Raw genomic sequence first — 19043 nt, 5'->3', positions numbered from 1 at the left:
TTATCAGTCGGGAATTAATAAGTTTTAATTTCAGAGCTCCTGCAGCCTCCACAAAAGAAATCAGCTTCCCGTAACGGTAGCGATAGTTCTTTTTATTTTTTTATTTTTTTTTATAAGTCGATCTGGTTGAGGTATGCATAGAGGTGCGGCCGTGTATAGATATTTCAAAGTTTTGCTGTTTTGGGATAACCTCTCAAAATACATCTTTTGCTATCATTTCAGTAGAAATATGTGTCTCCTGATTGTAGTTCATAGCAATATAACTCCTGTTCCTATTTTTTCACTAGCAAAATTTTGAAAGGAGAAATGTCTGTATATGAGTAATCCAGTTAAATAATGACAGCAGTAAAATCATGTGTTAATCGGCATTTTAAACATGTAGCTTAAGTTCACCATAAAGATGAAAGAAATCATGGGATTCACTGAAATACTGTATAGACAGTAAGCAAAAAGAAATCAAATACTTTTGAATATAAATTTCTCTACATACAATCATTAGATTTGTGTCCTATTTGATTTCTGAGATATTGAAGAGCAGGTGGTATATTGCATTATTTAAAATTAATGTGGATTACATACATGTAGCTTCAGAGTTATGTTTTTTTGATTTATTTATTTATTTATTTATTTTAATTCCATTTATATCCCGCCCTTCTCCGAAGACTCAGGGCGGCTTACAAGCTTAACACACTGTTTTCTTATATTAGGATATAGGTAAAAGGAACCTTTTGCCCAATGTTAGGTGCTTAGATCAGTCTGGGTATTGTAGTAAGAAGATATTATGAGAATGCCAGCTCATGGTTTTTAATATGCTTTTTACCCATCAAGATACACATATCTAACAAATGAAGGGCATGCTGGTTTATTTTTGGGGGACTATGTTATTTTAGTATATTTCGGGAGCGAAGGTGTGCAGCCTCCTATGCTAAGGCTGGTCTACCTGAATGCCAGGTCCGTAGCTAACAAGGCTCACCTCGTTCGTGACCTAGTGGAGAGCGAGCATGCGGACCTGGCTTGCATCACGGAAACCTGGCTGGGCCCAGAGGGTGGTGTCCCTCTGGTTGACCTCTGCCCGCCAGGTTTCCAGGTGCTGCACCAGCCTCGGACCCATGGGAGGGGCGGGGGAGTGGCAGTTATCATCAGGGAATCCCTTAGCCCGCGAGAGACCACCGTCCCTCAGATGGTCGGGTGTGAGTCTCTCCTACTGAGATACGGCCCGGGGGCGCAGTTGGGCCTGCTGCTGGCGTACCTACCACCTAATCGTGCAGCGGCAGCCCTGCCCGAGCTACTCGATGTCCTCTCAGGGTTGGTGGTTGAATTCCCAAAACTCATGGTCTTGGGCGACTTTAACCTACCATCCCTGGGAGGATCGTCCGAACTGGCTCGGGAGTTCATGGCTTCCATGGCGGCCATGGACCTGTCGCAAATAATTACTGGACCGACTCATGAGAGAGGCCACACCCCAGACTTGGTGTTCTTGTCTGGACGGTGGCGTGATGATATCGGTGGGGGTGCCACGACTGTTACGCCCCTGTCATGGACCGATCACCACCTCCTGCGGCTAGACTTCCCCTTTGCCACCCCCCGCCGTGGGTGCACGGTGCCAACCAGATGGTACCGCCCTAGGCGCCTAATGGACCCTGATAGGTTCCAGACAGCGCTTGGGGACGCACATGCACTCCCTGCTCACAGCTCGGCGGATGCCTTAGTGGAAGCCTGGGAAAAGGCAGCCACGGAGGCTCTGGACCGAGTTGTACCCTTGCGGCCTCTGACCCGGCGCAGATCCCAGCGAGCCCCATGGTTCACCGCGGAGCTCCGGGAGATGAAGCGTCGGAGACGGGGCCTAGAGAGCCGTTGGAGATCCAGTCGATCCGAATCCGACCGATTGCGATTAAGAATCCTCACCAGGTCTTATCTCGCTGCGATAAGGGTGGCAAAATCCAACTACTTTTCCACCCTCATCGCGTCCGCAGATAATCGCCCGGCTGCCTTGTTCAGGGTGACTCGCTCCCTAATGAACCAAGAGGTGAGGGAGGAACCCTTGCAGGGTTGAGCCGAGGAATTCGGTCAATATCTGCTGGATAAAATTGCTCGGATTCGAACCGGCCTGGACTCCAACTGGGCTGAGTTGGAAGAACAAGACATGGACAGTCTTGTCGACGTCATCTGGGAGGAATTTGATCCTGTGACTCCTAAGGAAGTGGACAGGATTATGAGGAGGTTGAGCTCCTCCACATGCTTACTGGACCCGTGCCCTTCCTGGCTGGCTTATGCAGCTCGAGAGGGGACACGAGGCTGGTTCCTGGCGGTCATCTCTGCTTCTCTGAGTGAGGGTCACTTCCCCACTGCCTTGAAGGAGGCGGTGGTGAGACCTCTCCTCAAGAAGCCCACCTTGGACCCATCCTCATTGAATAACTTTCGTCCAGTCTCCAATCTTCGCTTCCTTGCGAAGGTTGTTGAGAGCGTGGTGGCGCACCAACTTCCTCAGGTCCTGGATGAAGCGGTTTATCTAGACCCGTACCAATCGGGTTTCAGGCCGGGCTACAGCACGGAGACGGCATTGGTCGCTCTGATGAATGATCTCTGGAGAGCCCGGGACAGGGGCCATTCCTCTGTCCTAGTCTTATTAGACCTTTCGGCGGCTTTCGATACCATCGACCATAGTATCTTGCTGCGACGCCTCAGGGGACTGGGAGTGGGAGGCACGGTTCTGCGTTGGTTCTCCTCCTTTCTCCAAGGTCGCTCGCAGTCGGTGCTGGCAGGGGGACAGAGGTCGACCCCGAGGCCTCTCGTTTGCGGAGTCCCTCAGGGGTCGGTCCTCTCGCCTCTCCTGTTCAACATCTACATGAAACCGCTGGGTGAGATCATTCGCAGCTTTGGAGTAGGGTACCATCAGTATGCTGATGACACCCAGCTTTTCATCTCAACTCCAAACAACATCAGTGATGCCCTCGACGTGATGTCCCGCTGCCTGAAAGCGGTCCGGGAATGGATGGGGAGGAACAGGCTTCAACTGAACCCGGACAAGACTGAATGGCTGTACGTACCGGCAAGCCAGGATACTCAGAGCATCCCATCCCTTAACATCGGGGACAAGTTACTACCCCCTGCTGATAGGGCCCGCAACCTGGGTGTCCTCCTAGACTCACAGCTCTCCCTGGAAGATCACATAGGAGCTGTGACCAAGGGGACCTTCTCCCGGGTTCGACTGGTGCGCCAACTACGGCCTTATCTGGACCTGGATGCCTTACGTACAGTCACCCATGCCCTTGTGACCTCTCGCCTAGACTACTGTAACACTCTCTACATGGGGCTGCCCTTGAGATCCACTCGGAAGCTTCAACTGGTGCAAAGTGCAGCGGCACGGACACTTTTGGGAGCCTCCCGATACTCCCATATCACACCTCTCCTCCGTGCGCTGCACTGGCTTCCGGTTGCCTTCCGTGTGAAGTTCAAGGTGCTAACAATGACATACAAAGCCCTACATGGCATGGGTCCGGACTACCTACGGGAGCACCTTCTGCCAATGTCAACACCCCACCGCCCTGTGTGCTCCCACAGAGAGGGCTTCCTCAGGGTGCCACCGCTCAAGGAATGTCGGCTTGTGGCGCCCAGGGGGAGGGCATTCTCAGTGGGTGCGCCAGCCCTCTGGAACTGCTTACCAACTGAAATCCGGATGGCCCCCGACCTCCGCACCTTCCGGCGCGACTTAAAGACTTACTTATTCCAGCAGTCCGGCCTGGCCTGATAGCTCTGATAGCTCTAATTGGGGTCCCAGTTTGTTTTGTTCTGATTATTGTTTTCAATACTGTTTCGTTTTGTTGCCTATCTTACTCTGTACACCGCCCCGAGTCCCTCGGGAGAAGGGCGGTTTATAAAAACAAACAAATAAATAAATAAATAAATAAATAAATTTCAGTATAAGCATGTAATACTTCATTAGATAGCTTATTTTGATATTGGGTTTTTAAAAGGATAGGAAATATATTGAAAAGGGGGAAAATAAATTATGTCAAAGATTGTGAGGAATCTGGAAAGCAAGCCAAATAAGGAATGGTTAAATGATTTGGGACCATTTAGTCCAGGGGTGTCAAACTCAATTTCATTGAGGGCCACATCAGCATTGCAGTTGCCCTCAGGGGGCCGGGTGGGTATGGCCTGGGTGGGCGTGACCTACTGGGTGGGCGTGGCTAGAGTGCGTATGGCCTACTGGGTGGGCATGGCCAGCTCTACATCATTCGCATCAAGGGTGCCTATGTGGGCCTGGGCAGGAGTGGGACAGATATCTGAGGGTCTCTGGCAGAAGGAGGGTCTCTGGCCCAGGGCCAAGGCAGTGGGGGCCGTTCCCTCACTGTTTCCAGGATGGCTTCGCGGGCCACATGAAACCACTTCGTGGGCTGGATCTGGCCCCCGGGCCTTGTGTTTGACATGTCTGATTTAGTCTATAGATGAGATGACTGAGGGGAGTTCACTAAAGACACTGGTCTTCCGATATTTATTTATTTATTTTATTTAATTAAATTTTTATACCGCCCTATTCCCGAAAGACTCAGGGCGGTTTACAGAGCAGCATAAAATACAATATAAAAATAGTATAAATTAAAATAGATTAAATTACTTAAGCTCAACAATTAAAACAATATTAAAAGCTAAAACCCCTTCAGTCCAGGCCTGATAGATAAAAAAAACCAGGTTTTCAGGTCCCGGCAAGTTGCGAGCCCTATCGACGGAGGGGTAACACCTCACCCCCCATCATTAGTGATGGAACAACCTGGTTAACCCAAGATGCCGGTATGCACAGCCACTCAGTCTTGGCAGGATTGAGACGAAGCCTGTTTCTCCCCATCCAAACCCGGACCGCCTCCAGGCAACGGGACATCACGTCAAGTGCATCACTGGGTTGGTTCGGGCTGGAAAGAAAAAGTTGGGTATCATCAGCGTACTGATGATACCCCACCCCGAAACCACGAATGAGCTCGCCCAGCGGTTTCATGTAGATGTTGAACAGGAGGGGAGAGAGGACCGACCCCTGAGGGGCTCCACAAACGAGAGATCTCGGGGCGGACCTCTGCCCTCCCGTCAACACCGACTGCGAGCGGCCCAGGAGGTAGGAGGAGAACCAGCGCAAAACAGTGCCCCCCACTCCCAACCCCCTGAGACGCCGCAGTAGGATACCATGGTCGATGGTATCAAAAGCCGCTGAGAGATCTAATAGGACCAGGACAGAGGAACATCCCCTGTCCCGAGCCCACCAGAGATCATTCACCAGTGTGACCAATGCCGTCTCCATGCTGTACCCGGGCCTGAAACCCGATTGGTACGGGTCAAGATAATCAGTTTCCTCCAGGAACAGAGGAAGCTGATGCGCCACCACACTCTCAACAACCTTTGCCAAAAAGTGGAGGTTGGAGACCGGACGGTAGTTATTTAAAACAGCCGGGTCCAGGGCAGGCTTCTTGAGGAGGGGTCTCACCACCGCCTCCTTCAAGGCGGCAGGGAAGATACCCTCCTTCAAGAAAGCAGATATTACTGTCTGGAACCAGCCTCGTGTCTCCTCCCGAGCCGCATAGACCAGCCAGGAGGGGCACGGGTCCAGTAAACAAGTGGTGGAGCTCAGCCTTCTCATGATCCTGTCCACGTCATCGGGGGAAACAGGATCGAACTCAGTCCAGATAACATGCTCAAGACCGCTTGATTCCTCCATGCCTGACTCTGCCCAGTCAGAGTCCAAACCGGTCCGGATCTGAGCGATTTTGTCCACCAGATGATGACTAAACTCCTCAGCCCGTCCCTGTAAGGGATCCTCCCTCATCTCCCGATTAAGGAGAGAGCGAGTCACCCTAAACAGGGCGGCTGGGCGATTATCTGCGGACGCGATGAGGGCAGCGAAGTAATTAGACTTCGCCGTCCTCATCGCAGCGAGATAAGACCTTGTAAAGGCTCTTAGTTGCAATCGGTCAGATTCAGACCGGGTGGATCTCCAACCGCTCTCTAGACCCCGTCTCCGATGCTTCATCTCCCGGAGCTCCACAGAAAACCATGGGGCCCAACGGGATCTGTGCCGGGTCTGGGGTCGCAAGGGTACAACACGGTCGAGTGCCTCGGTGGCAGCCCTTTCCCAGGCATCCACCAAGGCATCGACCGGGCTGTGAGTGAGGGAGCTAGGTAAGGACCCAAGCACCATCTGGAACCGTTCTGGGTCCATTAGGCGCCTGGGACGGAACCACCTGGTCGGTTCCACAGCCCAGCGGTGGGGGGGTGGCACAGCGGAAGACCAGCCATAGGAGATAATGATCGGACCATGACAGGGGGACAATAGTTGGCAAGCCCCCTCCCAGATCATCCAACCATTGACCAGATAGAAAAATCAGGTCAAGAGTGTGCCCCACCCCATGAGTCGGGCCCTGAATTACTTGGGTCAGGTCCATGGCCGTCATGGAAGCCATGAACTCCTGAGCTCACTTTGACGACTCTCCCAGGGAAGGCAGGTTGAAGTCGCCCAGAACTATAAGTCTGGGAAACTCCACCGTCAACCCTGAGAGGGTGTCGACCAGCTCAGGCAGGGCCATTGCTACACAGCTGGGCGCCAGGTATGTCAGCAAAAGAGCCCGAGAGCCACATCTCATGAGAAGGGACTCACTCCCGCCTATCTGGACAACAGTGGTCTCCCGCGGACATAAGGTCTCCCGTATAACCACCGCCACCCCACCGCCCCTGCCCTGAGCCCGAGGCTGATGTAGCACACAGAAACCCGGAGGGCACAGTTCAACCAGAGGGACACTGCCCTCTGGGCCCAACCAGGTCTCCGTAATGCATGCCAGATCCGCGTGTCAGAAAGATGTCACACAAAGAGGACCTATTTTCTGTTGGTAGGACGAGAAACAATGGGTCAGAACCACAAGGAAATTGGTTCAGGATAGCATAAGGAGGCCTGTAAATAGAGGTTGGATAATCAACTATCAAACGTGCATTAGTGGATCCTGTACTGAGCAGGGGGTTAAGCTAAATATCCCCTGATTTTCCAACTAAAATGATCAATCTCATGAGTACTAGTTTATTGTTAAAATGGTATCCTATCTTTCCAATTGATACTCTTAACACCAGTAGAATGTCAATATTGTAATTGCATAAGAATTGTTTACTGAGTAATCAAAGGTTATGTCTTTTGGGGGAAGATTTTATAATGTTTAAGAGTTCTTAGAATGTGTAGAATTTAAAAGCAGTCAATATTTAAAATTATAAAAAATTGTGCTTCCTATAGTATTTTCATTTTAAGAATTACTTATGCCTTTAATTTTTAAAATAATTTGCTAAGAAATAATTGAACTTCTCTCTTGAACTACAAGAGAGTCATATATCTAGTCATATATCCTGTAACCAGTCATATATCCTTTAAAGAAAAGATATTCACAAGTTAGGTTCATTTTCTATTGACTGCAATCCTATGAACGTATGCTAAGAAATAAGTCTGACTGTTTATGTGGACTAACTGTTCCTTTAAGTCTTTGAATAGTTCACTCATTGCCACTGCAACTTAGTCCATCCACCTTGGTCCTGGTCATCCTGATCTTCTCTTTCCTCCCACCTTTCCCAGCATTAGAGCCTTTTCCAGAGAGCTGGATCTTCACATATTGTTCTGAACTATTATAATTTGAGCTTGATCATTTTGACTGTTTACCACAAATAAGCTATCATACGGAATTCAGAGAAGCTGCTGCTTCATTGCCATCTTAGATCTGCCCCTCCATTTGTACCTCAAATGAGATCTCTGTGTTATTGTGTACAATTATCCATACTTTGTTTTCTTGGCTGTCCATGATATTCTTAATTATTTAAATTAGTTGATTTTAAACTGCTGCAAGCTCAGCAGTAACTTTTTACATAAAATATTGTTAGATTGTTTCAGTAATTCTTATGAATAATTTTTCCATATTTTTGCTAAATATTAAATCCTCCTTAGTTTCTGCCACTTTTTTTCTTTGCTTGTCACTTTGCAGATGTTTTTCAGATCTTTTATTTCTTCTCTATTTAGCCTCTTTGTTTAAACCAGCTCCTGGACTTTTCCTGCAAATCATCTGCCTCTGTACCTTTTCAAGCTTATTAACATAGTATCAGGCTCTGACCCTAACAAGTCCATTGAAATTTGATGGCTTAAATCAGGGGTGTCAAACTCAATTTCATTGAGGGCCGCATGAGCATTGCAGTTGCCCTTAGGGGGCCGGGTGGGTATGGCCAGGGTGGGCGTGGCTAGAGTGCATATGGCCTACTGGGTGGGCGTGGCCAGCTCTACATCGTTCGCATCAAGGGTGCCTGTGGGGGCCTGGGCAGGAGTGGGACAGATCTGAGGGTCTCTGGCAGAAGGAGGGTCTCTGGGCCAGGGCCAAGGCAGCAGGGGCCATTCCCTCACTGTTTCCAGGATGGCTTCGTGGGCCACATGAAACCACTTCGCCGGCCAGATTTGGCCCCCAGGCCTTGTGTTTGACATGCCTGGCTTAAATGAATGTAAATGAATTAATTAAAATGTTTCCTCTCACCACAACTTGTGCAGCATGTTTGTTGCGTAACATAGTGTTATGATTAGATCTTTCCACAAGTACTTGTCAGGATTCCTGTTAGCCCTCCCAGGTAAACCAGAGATGAAACATGACTAGATGAAGTAATTATACATAATTGAAAGACTACATTAACAGAATCTTAAAAGTCTGAAAGTACAAACTTCACACCGCCACTTTTAAATGCCTGATCCATTAGGGAGAGTCCTTCTCAATTTCTTTATCTGACTGTTAAGAGAGCCTAGGCAGCATCTCTTGCCCATGTTTCCCAAGGCCATCCACAGATTATGTTACAATTTCACAATATCACAAATTCATTCCATGCTCGACATATCTGCATAAGAAAACAAGTAAAAACTAATTGTGAGCCAAGTGTCCAAGTTTGTTAAGCGTCCAGACATACAGTATAGTCCATAGGGTTACAATGTTTATCATAGAAAAATGGGACACTGTTAAAATGACAAAAGCCAAATTAAAATGAACTCTGCAGTGTTGTTTTTAATGCTATTGTTTGTTACAAATGGCATGTTATGTCTGGACATGTCAGGAAGAATGGATGGTTATAATTGTTATAACACTTGTTACTTTTAAGCAATGTCTGGATTGTGTGAAATGCATATTTTGACAGATTTTTGAGTGCTCATGAAACAAAACAAAGATACTTTGCACTTCAAAATTCATGAATTTTGTTCCATTTTGTTTTCTAGCAAAGCACTAATGTAGACGTGGTTCGCTTTCCATGTGTAGTTTACATCAACGAAGTACGTGTGATTCCTCCAGGAATAAGAGCTCACTCTAACTTACCTGAAAGTAGAGCTTATGGGTAAGTAAAAAAATGTTATAAGAGATTGTCCAGCACTGTTTTCTACATCATTTTTAACATGCAGAGTGCTTTGTGATGTTCTATTATTGTTATGAGAAGGAATATTAACTTCTGTAAAATGGGGTACTGAATCAGAGAGTGAAAGTATGTGGCTAAATTTTCAATAGACTTGAACTGAGATTTCCTGGGTCCATCCAGCATTATATAATAGAATATACTTCTGTTTAACAAACCAAAGATAAAAGAACTTTGAAAAGGATTTGTGTATTAATTGAGACAATAACTATAGCTCTTAGAATTTTTCAATTGGGGATTTATGAAATGCTGATAAAAGAGTAAAAGAATTGCTGAAAAAATAATCTTCTTTTGAGCTAGATTTGCCAGCCATAGTTTGGAGTCAATTCTGTCTAATGTCAATTCTTGTAATTCAGAAATTACAAATAAGACTCAAGAGAGAAAAGGAGGAAGACAAAGATATTTGCTTCCAAGATTTTGGTTTACACTCCTTTCAAAAGCAACTTCCACTACTTGAAAGAGAGGATTATTGATAGTTGCATTCAGTACTTGATTTATTTAATTTATACGCTGCCCATCTCACTATCAAGCAATTCAATGAAAAGTATATTGCAAAGATAATATTTTAATACTTCAGGATTTTATGTGGACATACTTGTGCTCAAGACTAGCCAGCAAGCTAGTGAAGTACCTGAGGTTAAAAGAATAGTATCACACACATTGCCAAAAGTCATAGAAATTGTCATATGGAAAGAAAAAACAATTTTTTATTCTATAAATTACTGAATTTTATTAGATTTTATTAGCTTTAATTAAAAAATAAAACTATAGGTAGTTTTACATATAGATAAGTATGAACTTACAATTGACATTCTGCTCATAAGAATATTTGAGAAACGTATGGACCGTATCTTACAAAAAATGTGACATAAGAGTTTATTAATGTAAATATTGACTATTTTTAATAGTTGGGAACTTTTTATCTTCCTGCAGATTGATTAGCAGTCTTTCAAGGCTTGACTTGCTCATTAATCATAATTTGGTTAAAAAATGATTTTTTCCCACTTTGGCTCTATCCCCAGTGAGACATCTCCCCATACATTTCAGTTAGACCTGTTTTTCAACAATGTCAGCAAACCAAGTGCACCTGTATTTGACAGGCTAGGAAGGTAAGTACTAAGAACATTCCTTCATAAAACACTGAATAAATTTTACCTAAAACTGTAAAATTATGGAATATAAAAAACAAAATTGTCAATTCTTTCTTAAGAAGATTCTGATAATGCATACTTAAAATTTCCTGCAACCATTAATTCCTGTGGTCTTCTCAGCTGTCATATTGCCAAATTTTGTCTTAACTGTACTATTGTATAACTTTAAAGAAGCAATCCTTGGGATACAAAGTCTACCAAAAGTGAATAAAATGCAGTTTATAAAGTTCCTGTAAAGTTTATAAAGTTCCTGTATTCTGCTATTTATAGTTGTCAGCCTAATTCTAAAAGCACAGGTTTTAAGCAGCTCCTATTTCGAGACTAGTTAGTAAGAGAAGGTGTCGGAGAAAAATATGCATGTTTATTACCTAATATCTAATTTTCTTTTGCTTAACAGCCTGGAGTATGATGAAAACTCCTCAATTATTTTCAGGCCCAATTCAAAGGTAAATATTATGTAAATTGTTATGCTATCCCTCTTGTTAGTTAATATCATAACTTTTTTAACAACCACTTTTGGACAGAAGTAACCTCTAGAGACTGGATTATTTTCAGTGTGTCCTATCAAAGTCTTCTCAGACCCATCAGTTGGTCCAATGGCTGCGGAAGGGTTACTAACAGGAAATGATTATAAAGATTTCTCATTGCTAGTTGGTTTCCAGGTGTAATTCAAATTAATCCAAACTGTTCAACCTTTGGAGTATCAGAAAAAATATGTTCTACCACATGAGCCTCTCTGAAACTTAAATTTTTCATTGGAAGCCTTTCTAGGATATTGAATAGCTTAGGGATTGGCTTTTGTGTGTGTACGCGTGTATATGCACACAAATATATACACAAATTTGTTTGTTTACATAATGCCTTAAATCTTATGAGTAGAGAATTTATTTTGCATTTTTGGGATATGGCAATCATCAGATATAACTAGGGGTGGTTTGGTGCAATTGTTTGAGAAATTGAAAACAGTAGGAAATGCTGTGTATAATGATTTGTGATTTCTCTGTACTTTATGGCATTGTTGAGCATCATTATACTACAATCATTCAGAAGAGAGGCAAAGATATTTTTCTCAACCCTCATTCTTTGTCAGAGTATTATATGATAGTTAGTTTAATAAATGTTCCTGACAAAAATGGGGTTCTTGTTTTAGACGGTTGGTAATGAGAGCTGAAAACGTTTGAAATAAAAAGCATATATTTCAAAAACTGCTGTAGAATTTTGGAGATATATATATATATATATATATATATATATATATATATATATATATATATATATATATATATATATATATATATATATATATATATATATATATATATATATATATATATATATATATAAAATTTCAAAGCTGTAGTTTAACAAGCAATACACATAAAACAGAACTGATCAAATTGATCCTGTTAATTCAAAGTCATGTTTTATATTCTGTGTTTTATTTTGAATAATACAGGTAAACACTGATGGCTTAGTTTTAAGAGGCTGGTATAATTGCTTGACACTGGCAATATATGGCTCTGTTGATAGAGTAGTAAGCCATGATAGAGACTCTCCTCCACCTCCACCACCACCTCCTCCACCTCCTCAGCAACAACAAGCTTTGAAAAGAACTCCAAAACTAGGTGAGCAATTCTGTTCTACTATTTAACTCTCTTCAAAAAGGCTTTGGTTAGAAAAGCAAATCTTTCATAGCAGTGAAGCATATTTTGTAAAAGTGTTGTATTTTTTCAGTACTACTTTCAGTGGAATTCATTCTGTAAGTTCATAAATATGAGTATCAATGCAGCATATGCCTCAGAATTTTGCCAGCTAATTATCTTCCCAATTTAAACCCTTAAGGGGGCGGGATGCCAGACACAGGGTTTTGTTTTCTTATCAATTTTAATTTCATTTCTCCCATCCCACTCTCAGCAGTCCATTTTCACTGCTTTGAAGACTGAAAGGAATTGCAGAAACGCTGTGGCCTTTGTTTATCATGCAGTGTGTTTTAAAAAATACATTAAGTGTTCTTTGGCTCAAACATCTTTTATAGCTGATGGAGAGAAAGAAGAACAGTTCAATGGCAGCCCTCCCCGGCCTCAACCTAGAGGACCAAGAACCCCACCTGGCCCCCCTCCTCCTGATGATGATGAAGATGAGCCAATGCCTGTATCAGGTAGCCAAGAGGAAAAGCTTTGGATCCTTCTCATATATGTTTTGATGTCCAAATTTGGGAACCAAATATACAATGCACAAAATATATTTGGTTTCTTGACAGAGTGTTTTGCATGCTGCATTGGGTTAAGAATTTTCTTTCCCACATGCAGTACTTAATAATTTACAGTACATGGTTCCTTGTTTAATAAAGAATTGACAGTCAGGTTTTTTTTTTAAATCTTCACACCCCCACATCCACATTATGTAAAACTAAATCTGGAAGTGCAGTATCTGCATTGAAATAGTATATTTAAATGTAACCTTAAGTCATATATCTTTGTCACTTAACTTTCATTATATGTAACTTTTCAGTATTGAAACCTCAAGCATTCAATTTGTTTTCTTGCTATTAATGACATTATTTTCAGTTGCCGGAGAAAAAGATGATGATGTTGATCACAGAGAAGATTATTTTGAGCCCATTTCTCCTGATCGGACTTCCATTCATCAAGAAGGTCCCTATTCTGATGAGGCGGAAGTGGAGGAAGAACAAGCAGAAGAAATGGATGATGATGATGAAGGTGCGGATGTTGAGGAGGAAGAGGATGAAGAAGAGGATGATGATGGTCAAACAGTAGATAGCATTCAGGATGATGAAGAGGATGATGATGACGATGAAGATGAGGATGACGATGAAGATGAGGAAGAAGAGGAAGAAGGTGATGAAGAGGAAGAAGGTGAAGGTAGGGAAATACAAAGCTACTAGGATTGATTCATGCATGCATGCAGGATGTTTTCGTTGCTTGATAAGCATTGACTTGCAAATGAATATCTGGCCTGACCCTATTGAAAGAACACTGTATTTGAAACAATGTTGGCAGTGTATGAAAATTCTGTTTTGCTTAGTTTGTGGTGTCCAACCTAGAGGACCAAGAATCCCACCTGGCCCCCCTCCATCTGATGACGATGAAGATGAACCAATGCCTATATCAGGTAGCCAGGAGGAAATTCTGTTCTCATTATTGTCACATCTGAGAGAGAAAAAAAGCTTTGGATCTTTCTAAAATAACTCCACTAATATATATTTTGATGTCCAAATGAGGGAACTAAATATACAATGCACAAAAATGTATTTAGTTTCTTGACAGTGTTTTGCATATTGCAGTGCATATAATTGAATACTTGCTTGATGTTATCTGTCAATCCTTGATCTACCTGCAAGCTGAGACTATGGTATTTAAGAACCAATTTTGAAAATACATAATTTTAGAAAGGAAGATTTAACTGTTAATTTTTAGAAAAGGATGAAAGTATGTATTCATTTTTACAAGAGAGGCTACCAACATTTGTGTGTGAAAAGGGAATAATTGGATATATAATCAAATAATTTGCGATAATTCAGTCACATGTGAGTTGTTGATGAGCCCCAAATATACTTTGAAATTAATTTTTCCAAAGCTTAAATTGACGTATTTATTTGCTGTACTGATATCCTTCCTCACTCTCCACCCAGTAGTGAGTAGTGTCATTCTATTAGGGCTAATTAGTCCTTGTTCTGACATTTAATAATGAGATGTTCTCACATTAGCAACATTTCTACATTCTTTTAAAATAATTTTTTTCTTATATAGTATATTTTCTTCCCCTATCCTGTTAAAGATACAATAGGAGTCAAATAACTCTAAACACAGGCATTCCATCTGAACAAGGGCCAGAAAGCAAGGGAGCCATTCAATATGTCTTAGTGACCTTTTTAGTACGGCTGCAATAAAGATCGTTTGCAATCTTTGGGAGGGCTGTGGGGATTGTAGGCCAGTAAATTCAAATATCTTTTGCAAAGACTCTTGGAATTTATCTCTGCATATTAATATGTATTTGAGCATCTGTGTTCTTTTTTGAGTTAGTAACGGCAGCTTCTAAGCATGAGAAACTATTGCTAGCCAAAGTATTTCTCTTTGTTTTCTCTTTGAATACTTGAAGTCCGATCTTGGTCTTGTTTACTTGGCAGTCATTTTTTTGTGGTACATGCACGTTTTTAGAGGTCCACGTGATTGAAACTTACAGAAACTTTTGGAACAGAAAATTAATTAAATACATTATTTATTGCTTTGGGGGGTATGAATGTATAGGAGGACACATACAAATGGGGAGCAAATATGCTATCTAATCAACAGTTAAAACATTTATAGCATGTTTTTAATAAGGCTATTTTACATATTCATTTCAGGAGATGATGGTTATGAACAGATTTCAAGTGATGAAGATGGAATTGCTGACTTGGAACGAGAGACGTTTAAATACCCAAGTTTTGACATTGAATATACTGCTGAAGATTTAGCCAGAGTGCCACCTGTAACCTACGATCCTTTTGATAGGGAGCTTGGACCCCTTCTGTATTTCAGTTGCCCCTATAAGACCACTTTTGAGATGGAAATTGCCAAGATGAGAGATCAAGATCTAGAGAAGGAAAACAGCGGGGCAGTAGAGAGTTCTGTTAAATTGACTGAGCTCCTTGAATTATATCAGGAGGAGAGAGGTGCAAAGTGGGTCACAGCTTTGGAAGAAATACCCAGTTTGGTAGCCAAAGGACTAAGTTATTTGCAATTAAAGGATACAAGCCAGGATTACCTAAGCCAGTTGGTTGATTGGACAATGCAGTCTTTAAATCTTCAAGTAGCCTTGAGACAACCAATTGCTTTGAATGTCCGTCAGCTGAAAGCTGGGACAAAACTTGCCTCTTCGCTGGCAGAATGTGGAACTCGAGGAATAGAAGCACTCTTGCAAGGGGGAGTAATTGATTCTTTATTTGAGTTGCTCTTTGCGGATCATGTGTCCTCTTCCCTTAAACTTAATGCTTTCAAAGCTTTGGATAGTGTTATTAGCATGACTGAAGGAATGGAGGTTTTTTTGAGGAATAGTTTGGAGGCCAGTGAAAAAAGTGGCTATCAGAGACTGTTGGAACTCATTCTCCTGGATCAGACTGTAAGGGTAGTCACTGCAGGTTCTGCTATTTTACAGAAATGTCACTTCTATGAGATTCTGTCTGAGGTAAAAAAAATTGGCGACCAGCTAGCAGAAAATTCTCCACCCCTTCCAAATCATTCTGAGTCTGAGCAGGATCCAGATGCTGGGCCTGAAAGAGGCAGCCAGGAATATGAAAATGATGTGGATGTTCCAATGGATATGGACAATCTTTTGGAGTCCTCCACTATGAATGAAGGAGAAATTGAAAAACTCATTAACCTGTTAGATGAAATTTTGCATTTGATGGAGACAGCCCCGCACACTATGGTGCAGCCACCTGTGAAATCTTTTCCAACAACAGCACGTATTACAGGCCCTCCAGAAAGGGACGATCCTTTTCCAGTTCTGTTCAGGTATGTATATTTGTATTTTGATTTTGGTAGATGGCTTCAGTTTTGCTTATCCTGGTTTTTTTCTAGTTGGTACCTTCAAGATAAGTTTATCAGACTTCCATTGTTACTGCACAGCATATTTAAAAGCCAAACCTAGGAGTTGAAACTTGACCCAGTTTGGGAATTTGCTTACATGTTCCAGGCGATCACCAGTTTTCTTTTTCCAATATTTAATATGTTCTTATAATACATGTCCATTATTTAATAAAGATTGTTGATTTAACAGAGGAAATATTTTAATCTCTACTACGTTCATTTCCATTTCTTTGTTTATTTCTTCTCATTTCCCTTATCAAGTCAGCACACTTTCCCCATTTAAATTACCGGTAATAAGATTTGAGTTACTCAAATGTTTAGTTAGAATTGAAGACTAGGTAATATCAATAGGTAATTTGCAAGTCCTTAATACTTGCTAACCAATGTACTATTCTGAGTTCTTCAGGTTTATAAGAGAAGATTCTGTTCTCTAAATTGTGCATCATCTACTCCCTGAAAATCCTACAGTATTTCTGATTTGAAAATTGTAGTAATCTCGTTGTTACTATGGTGGTGCTTTCTGCTTATATTGATAAAAATAGTAATAATTAGCCATCTGCTTCATTAATGTAAGTTTGTAGGGACATTTGAGGTCATCTGATTTGCAAAATCCTTAATTAACTTTTAACAAATATTCTTGATTTCTTGGATTGAATAAATATATAGCAGTCAGTAAAAAATTTATATTTTTATGTTTTTTAATGCAAAAATATAAAAACAGATATGGATCTATTGAAATTAAATTCAGGCTTAGATGAATATCATGATGATGCTGTTGATACTGTTATTGTCCTCTACATCTTCCAATTTTTCATTACTATTTTGAATTGTTCTGTGCTCTGGCTGGTGTCAGCTTTGATGGTGTCCAGCCACTGTGTTCTCTGATGGCCTGCTTTCTTTTTACCTCTAACTCTTTCAAACATAATTGCTTTCTCCAGTGAAGATGGATATCAGTTTTGCTTTTAATATTGGTGATATCAATTAATGTGATATTAATTAATCCCACTTTGCATTTGTGGGATTTGCCTTCTATTCCAAACCACAACGGTGCCTTGTAATACAAATATATTGACGTTGCAGTTTAGCTATCTTATGGGAAAATGTAGGGGATAGATATTATTTCAATATAATATTATTTATCTTTCTATTTTCATTTCTTCAGGTATCTCCACAATCACAATTTTTTGGAGTCTGTCACTTTGCTATTGTCCAATCCAATAACAAATGTGCATCCTGGAGTGCTTCAGTCTGTCAGAGATATTCTGAGGTTTTTAGCACAGTCACAGAAAGGTCTCCTTTTTTTCCTCTCTGAATATGAAGCCACCAATTTGCTGGTTCGAGCATTTTGTCAGTTTTCGGATCTCGATCAAGAAGAAGGTCTGCAAACAGATGGGGCAGGCGATGAAGCATTTCCCTTATGGCTTCTTCATTCGACTCAGACACTGCAGTGCATTTCAGAATTATTCAGCCACTTCCAGCGTTGCATAGCCACTGATGAAACTGACCATTCAGATCTCCTGGGAACACTTCATAATCTTTACTTGATCACTTTTAACCCAGTAGGAAGAGCTGCTGTTGCCCATGTCTTCAGCCTTGAGAAGAATCTCCAGAGCCTTATTACTTTAATGGAGTTCTATTCCAAAGAAGCATTAGGGTAATGATTTATTATTAGGTTTATATCTATAATGGGCGGGCTCACAATATTCTGTCTTTGTTTTGTGCAGCTCAAGAAAGCGTACACAATGCTGCTGCTTTCTACTTGTTCCAGAGATGCATTTTTTTGAGGGGGGGTTGGGCAGAGAGAGAGCGACTGCCCTCATCACTAAGTGTTAGACATTAAGTAACGTCTCGTGTCGGCTCCTGTACAGGTAGTCCTCAAGTTATGGCCATTCCAAGTTGCGATGGCGCTGAACCAAGGGACTTAAAAGACTGGTCCTCAGGAGTTCCGGTCATTGCAGCACTCCTGCGGTCATGTGAACAAAATTTGAGCACTCGGGAAACAGTTTACACATAAACTGGTTGCAATGTCCCATGGTCAGATAATCACCATTTGTGAGCTTCAAGCAAAATCAATGGGGAAGGCATTAGGAAAGGATACAAGTCTCCTCCACTCCCAGCCTTTCTTCACTCATATGCACTATACCAGGGGGTCCTCAAACTTGGCCACTTTAAGACTTGTGGACTTCAGCTCCCAGAATTCCCCAGCCAGCTGAAGTCCACAAGTCTTAAAGTGGCCAAGTTTGAGGACCCCTGCACTATGCTGTCATTTTGCCCTTCTCTTGCATGCACGCTTTGCCCTCTTTTCCTGCCTCCCTGCACTCGTACGCACCCTGCACCCTCTTTCCCCCGTCTCCCTAAGTTTGAGCCAAACTGCAACACCTTCCTCCCCCAACTCGTGCACAGCCTCCACTGAGCTACCCAGAGCCTCGCCTCCTCCCCCACCCCCATGCTCTTTACTTGAGACTTCTCCTTCTTTCTACTTAATGACCCCATGCAACTGGAGTCATGACATCAACCAGGGTTGCCTGGATTGTTGTCACTAAGCAGTGCAATCATGTGACATGCTTTAGAACTGCTGTGCTTGGTGATGGTAATTCTAATTCAAATTACAGTAATAACTTGAGGACTTTCTGTAACGGGATCATTTGGAATGTCATCTGAGTTCAGAATAATACTATTTTTTATTAAGTTTTTATTCTAAAGATTATTGTTTGCTTCTAATTACTTTTCTCCATATGGGGTATGATACATTTTAAAAGTAGAAGGATTATGAAAGAATAGGATGGCTTGATAAAAATCCCTTTGAACTTTAATGATAACTATGTTTAATGCTGTAAGATGGAATCCTATG

The 19043-nt window shown here is 42.1% G+C and overlaps 1 protein-coding gene across 1 annotated transcript in view; it reads left to right on the top strand.

Moving 5' to 3' along the window:
* Window positions 1-19043, top strand: part of VIRMA (vir like m6A methyltransferase associated) — a 40234-nt gene that overhangs the window by 302 nt on the left and 20889 nt on the right. The window contains exons 2-9 of the mRNA XM_081322725.1: window positions 9260-9375; window positions 10473-10559; window positions 10999-11047; window positions 12058-12226; window positions 12637-12759; window positions 13169-13483; window positions 14968-16117; window positions 17355-17846. Coding sequence (XP_081178851.1) covers window positions 9260-9375; window positions 10473-10559; window positions 10999-11047; window positions 12058-12226; window positions 12637-12759; window positions 13169-13483; window positions 14968-16117; window positions 17355-17846 — 2501 coding nt within the window. The remainder of the gene's footprint in view (window positions 1-9259; window positions 9376-10472; window positions 10560-10998; window positions 11048-12057; window positions 12227-12636; window positions 12760-13168; window positions 13484-14967; window positions 16118-17354; window positions 17847-19043) is intronic.

Source organism: Vipera berus (assembly GCF_964194415.1).
Source record: "Vipera berus genome assembly, chromosome: 3".
Classification (NCBI taxonomy): Eukaryota; Metazoa; Chordata; class Lepidosauria; order Squamata; family Viperidae; genus Vipera; species Vipera berus.
This window is presented reverse-complemented; position numbering and strand designations above follow the sequence as displayed.